This window comes from Montipora capricornis, unplaced genomic scaffold, assembly GCF_036669925.1.
Source record: "Montipora capricornis isolate CH-2021 unplaced genomic scaffold, ASM3666992v2 scaffold_476, whole genome shotgun sequence".
NCBI lineage: Eukaryota > Metazoa > Cnidaria > Anthozoa > Scleractinia > Acroporidae > Montipora > Montipora capricornis.
In genome coordinates this window covers 225,354-230,847 of record NW_027180213.1, presented here as the reverse complement: position 1 = coordinate 230,847, position 5,494 = coordinate 225,354, and the positions used below count along the sequence as shown (strand labels likewise).

General features: G+C 38.8%; 1 protein-coding gene across 1 annotated transcript; it reads right to left on the bottom strand.

Moving 5' to 3' along the window:
• Positions 1 to 521: 521 nt before the first annotated feature.
• On the bottom strand, positions 522 to 3,784 carry LOC138036308 (uncharacterized). The gene is made up of 5 exons (XM_068882637.1): positions 3,758 to 3,784; positions 2,153 to 2,328; positions 1,729 to 1,957; positions 1,241 to 1,334; positions 522 to 682 (listed from the first exon to the last, which is right to left on the bottom strand). Exons 1-5 carry the CDS (start codon positions 3,782 to 3,784, stop codon positions 522 to 524), a joined length of 687 nt encoding a protein of 228 aa, XP_068738738.1.
• Positions 3,785 to 5,494: the final 1,710 nt, after the last annotated feature.

Below are 5,494 nucleotides of genomic sequence, written 5' to 3'. Positions count from 1 at the left end.
ATCTCTGAATAACCTCTACCCTGAGAGTTTAAATACCGTGTTTAAACCAATCTCCGGGGTTCATTCTTACAACGTGCGTGGTGCCTCGAACAATGCTTTTGTACCAAGGCCCCGTACTGAAGCTGCTAAGCAGGGCTTTAGCTACAGGGGGGCAGTCGTGTGGAATGGCCTAGAAAATGTGCTTAAAGACGGAGTAGATGTCACCTCTTTCAAGTCTGCCCTGTCTTTTTTCTAAACAAGGGATTGCCTTGAGGGAGTTGAGATAGAATTTAATTTATTTTGTTTATGTCATGTACATTTTAAGGTTGACTAATCTTTGTGTGTAATTAATTATAGCTTTGATTTCCTTAAAATTTGGATATATTGTAGCATTTGTGTAGTTTCCCTGAAAGTTGTGTTATGTAAACGGCTCAATGGAGGAACATTTTAATGAAGTGATACCATAACAAAGCTTAATTGATCGTTTGATTTGATTGAATTGACCCCTTTGTCATTTATTCAGTCATTACAGTAATTATAATTTACACTGATGCTCCACATTGATTTTGATTACCGCCTGCAAGCATGGTTGGGTTTTTGTGGGTGGCTACGCCGTGACCTTTGGCTAGCAAGTCCAATGTTAGGGACTTGCCAACATTTCGTTCTTCGATTGAAGAATGAAGAAGACCAATTGAACTTTCGTCTGCAAAAGAATAAGAATAAAAGACCAACAGTCAACATTGAAACTGACTGCAAACTCCAATCGTGTTGTTGCCTTAAATTGTCCTTTTCACGGAGGTTGCACATTTATATTTTTTGGTCGTTCCCAAGAGGACTTGGTCACCATGCAAAAATTACAGAAGAGTCATTTGCAACAGTTAATCTGAGGATTAGGACAAAATTAGTCAGTACCTCTCTATCAAAAGAACCGCTGTTCATACGTAATCAACACACTTCTCATGGCTGGGCACTTTAATTAAAATATGAACAATGTATATGTTACAGGTCAAGTTTGATTTCCTAGTTAATTAACTTATTGACACTCAACCTTGCTAGGTTTAAAAATATTATCCTCAATTAAATTTTGACCTGTAGTGTATGTTTTAGGTAATTTCTTATGTCAGATTATTTTTTCCTTTTGTTTTTTGGGTATGGCAATGCATGTATGCTTATGAGGATGCAGGAAACAAATGAAAAATACAAAAAACAATAGATAAAAAATTGCCTACAATTGCATATAATGTATGTTGGTCATACTTACTCCACGATTCTTCATCATTTATTCTCAATGCTTTACTCGTAAAAAGGAAGTGCTGTGTTTCTTTGGGTCGTATGACACCATTTTCCAGATGAATCTAACACAACAACAAACAAATCAAACATGAAGAAGGATTCTTCACAGAAATGGTAAAATATCGCTATTACAGCTGATGCTTCTGTTTCATCTATAATTAGCAAAGATGCAGTCATCTTATACATAGTCTAAACCAAATAGCATCTAGCTTTATTAAAGATGCAGTTCGTGTTTATGACTGTTGTGACATCTTCACACATTTTTAGAAGGGAGTGGCGTCACACACACGTACACACAGGCTTAATGTAAAAACTAATGCTAAAATTTCTCAAAGTCCCCAGGGCGAAGCTCGCGACCTCCTGTTCACTTTGCCACCAAAACAAGAAAAAAAATTTTAAGCGTGGGAGTTTCAACTGTGGGAAAGTCTACATAGTATTAGACGCAACACATAACACTTCCTTTGAAAGACACCAGTAGTCACTTGTATGTGGTTGCAAGTCAATGCATTCAGCAGCATAGTACTGCCTGGGCCTTCCTTCGTAATATTCCTCCTTTAAAAAGGAGTAATAACTTTCGAGAAGGGCACCTTCACTAATGTTGAAGGTGCCTCCCCCAAAACTTTTCCTTGTCTTTTCAAGGAACTTCACCTTCCCATCGAAAGAACTTGCTGGTATAACGATTCTCCTAATGATACAAAACGTAAACATAAACTGACAGTATACTAGTGTTATTTACAACCCCTAATCAAATCCATCGTCCTTTCATTAAGAACTAAAAGACGTTAGCTCAGTTAGTATTGAGATGTTGTTCCACAAAATTGCTTGAATTGGGGTTCAATAATTACAGGCATGAATCAAATTTTACAAAATTTAAGCTCACCTTTCAACGTGCCTTCCAAGCACTCGAGCACCAAAGGCGCACACCCACAAACCGCCATGAGTTATTTCGCCAAGTATTTTAAGTGTAAAATCTGCAAACAAATGCCATTCTTTCTTCCGCCTATAATACGTCGACCCGTGGATGATACTAAAAGGTGGACTATCGTCGACCTCTTCCTAAGCGACAAAAAAGTAAATTCAGTCAACTAGTTTATGGTTGGATGCTCTCAAAAATAACAGAGAAAATTATCTGTGAAAATGCTTTTGAACAATAGGAAAAGAAACCTGACTTAAAATTAACCCTGGCTTAAGCTTTATCTCCCTAGCGCGCCAATGAAATCCCCCTTTTGCTTTTCAATTATAGACACGAAATCAGGGAATAAGGTTTTACTGAAAAGACCGCAATGATTACCGTTTCAAGGGGGAAAACAGTTTGTGTGGATTATGCATTAGTCATTGTTATTTATCTTGTTGTAATCTGTCAATTCCCGTAGCAGATCTGCAATTGCATGAGTTTCTGGTCACAAAGGCGAGAAAGTCTGTTTGTATGCTTTATAGAACTTTTCCAGCTGTAGTTGTGGTAACACAACAGACTTTTTACCAGGGAAACTTGATCTTTTAAGTGCGACTGATTTTTCCACAGCTAACTTACCTTGGGGAATTCTTATCATCTGGGGCTTGTATATGTCTGGAGAACAATAGAGTTTCCCTTGACAGCTACCCCAAAGCAATAACCAGGGGAAAATGAAATACTGAGGTTGCTAGCCAATAGACGCTCATCAGCTAAGGTCTTGAAGACAGAACCGGACATTACTCACGCAGTGAAAGAAATTTCGGGAGCATGTAGCGCCTATTTCTTCGGCTGTCTTTGCCTTGGAATTAGCGTAAGAAATACCAGCTAGATAAAAGAAGACAGGGGCACCCAACGACTGTTTTCCGTAAATATCGGTTGAGAGCAGCAAAAATTGTCTAGATTTTTTTAAAGCTTGAGGAAGGCGAAAATTGTACATTACCTCTCCATTCATGTACAATTTTCGTATCACATGTAATAAATTCCCTACAATTTTCTAAAGTTTAATTTTTCTCATTTCAGTCCCCAAGTGAGCCCATTATTGGTAGAAAAGAGAGAAAAAGAGTTTCGGTATCTAAAATGCGGTGGAGAGAGGAATCAGAAAATTCTCACTTTCACAAAAGTTAAAATTGTATGTAAAATTTTCCTCCAAGGTTGGAATGTTTTTGCTTTGTACACCGCCACACACGTTGCCATACTTCATCTTCAAAAATGAATTCACAGTTCCTCAATGTAAGCCTAATCCGTTCTTCCTTCACCTCTTTTTCGGCCACATGTGGTTTGCATTGTTTCTCTCCCCAAATTGATTCATCGTTTACTGCAGCAACCGGAATGGGCAGGAAAACGTGGCAATGAAGGCATACTTAAGTTTGGGGGCGAACCAACAAGTTCATGATAACAGTTTTGCATCACATTACTTTTGGAATATACTATACACATACATTTTAACCACGCGTAGTTCTAATTCATGCCGCAGTTGAATCACTTCTGGGTCAATTCAATTACGAAAAAATGTGAAGTTTATTTAGATCGTACCTGTTCGATGACATCCTCGTCAGCCATGTTCATCTGAGATATTGAGTAGGACACGTATCGGCAAAATGAGCTAAACCAAATACTAGCACTCCGTTCGAAATGTCCAAAATGAGTGCCCTACCTTCCCTGATTTTCGACTTATAATGTAACAAAGTTGTGGTCCCTGCTGTGAGTCAACCATTGGATAGCTGTGGAACCTGATCTTTACGTCACCATAAAAGTTATTTGGGCGGTACTTTATGTGTTAACAGGCCGATGGTGATGTGCCACGGTTACCATGTGCCACTCCCAACCTCGTGGTTGGTGCCACTGTAAGGTTCAGCCTCCCACACTCCCACGTTCTTAGGGGTTCGTCACGCGTTCTTGTCCCACGAGCCTAGGTGCACATTATCGGAGAATTGGCGAAGCAAAGAATAGAAAGCCCAACTGAGCCCTGAAGAGCCGCAAAAACTGTCTTGGAGACAGGAGGGTCTGGATGAAGGTGGATCTGGATGCGCTACCGAGATACTAAAACGCTACCACCAAACAAGAATCGATTTGTTGAAATTACAATCCAGCTTGATACGAACGGTCGGCTGCTCTTTTGCGTAATGGTTTAAGTAAAGTAACAATTCACACAACCTTTCACAAATGGTTTAAGTCATGCGCAAGTGGTTCAATGTAAGTTGAATGATTTAATCGAGAGACAAATGGTTTAAGGCATACACAAATGGTTCAATGTAGTGTCGTATGGAATGATTTAATCGAAACTGAAGAGCAGGTAGACGAACCAAACAGTGCTGCATGAAGTAGAATGGTTTCGCATGAGATACAATTGTTGGCGCAGAAACCACCAAAAATGCAAAAGTGAAAAGGACAAGTCTGGAAATGGATTTAAAACCAGCCCTGAATGAAAATTTAAGCATCAAAAAGCTTTACTAACAGTACTTTGCATAATCTTATGCAAATTTTCGCATCTCTCCCTTTTTTTTGCCTTCACGTTTCCCAGAAGTCAGAATTCGCTTCGTGTTTTCTTTCAAACGCCTTCCATGAAGGCTACCAGCGGTCCTGAGAAGGTGCTTAGCCTAACGTGCGTGCGTGCGTACTGAGTCTAATCAGTAGCGAAGTAAGAAAGGCAGAACCTGTCGTAAGTGAGTTTATCACCTTCTTTAAAATTAAGAAATCAAGGGAACATTATTTTACAGTTGTCTCTCTAATCTTAACGCTTAAAAATTTTCAATTTTTACGGCAATCAACAGAATGATAATTTTGTTAAAGTGACTTCATAATGGGTAGGGCCAGCTTGTCAATAATTTTATCCAATTCTCATTGTCTAAAATTGATAACAATGTGACAGTATTCAACCACCCAGTTGTAAGAAGTAGGATGACAGCAACTGAGCCAAACCCCAAGCTGTAAATTAGGTGATCAACAAATCCCAAACACTATAACTATTTATCTGTTGTTGCAGGTGAGCTTCATATGCTTATTAATGTGCACAATTTGCTACATGTGCAAAGATCAGTGGTGCAGCTTGGTCCTCTGTGGGCAAATTCATCGTTTAAATTTGAGGATGCTAAAGGAGACTTGAAGTCCTTGTTTCATGGTTCCTAGAACATTGATATGCAGGTAACAACAGCCCACACACTTTTCCCATACAGGAAGAAAAATGTCAGATGTTTTTATTCAATATTTATTTTACATTACAATTGCAAGGCACATGTAGCTACAGGTATGTTCACAATTATAACAATTTAA

What these genes read in the sequence shown, in the direction of transcription:
- LOC138036308 (XM_068882637.1), bottom strand. Translation starts at nt 3,784, where the DNA reads ATGGCTGACGAGGATGTCATCGAACAG. An exon ending in CTTGGAAGGCACGTTGAAAG is followed by an intron (nt 1,958 to 2,152) that starts GTGAGCTTAAAT and finishes TTGTATCATTAG; the next exon opens with GAGAATCGTTATACCAGCAA. An exon ending in ACTGGTGTCTTTCAAAGGAA is followed by an intron (nt 1,335 to 1,728) that starts GTGTTATGTGTT and finishes TTGTTGTGTTAG; the next exon opens with ATTCATCTGGAAAATGGTGT.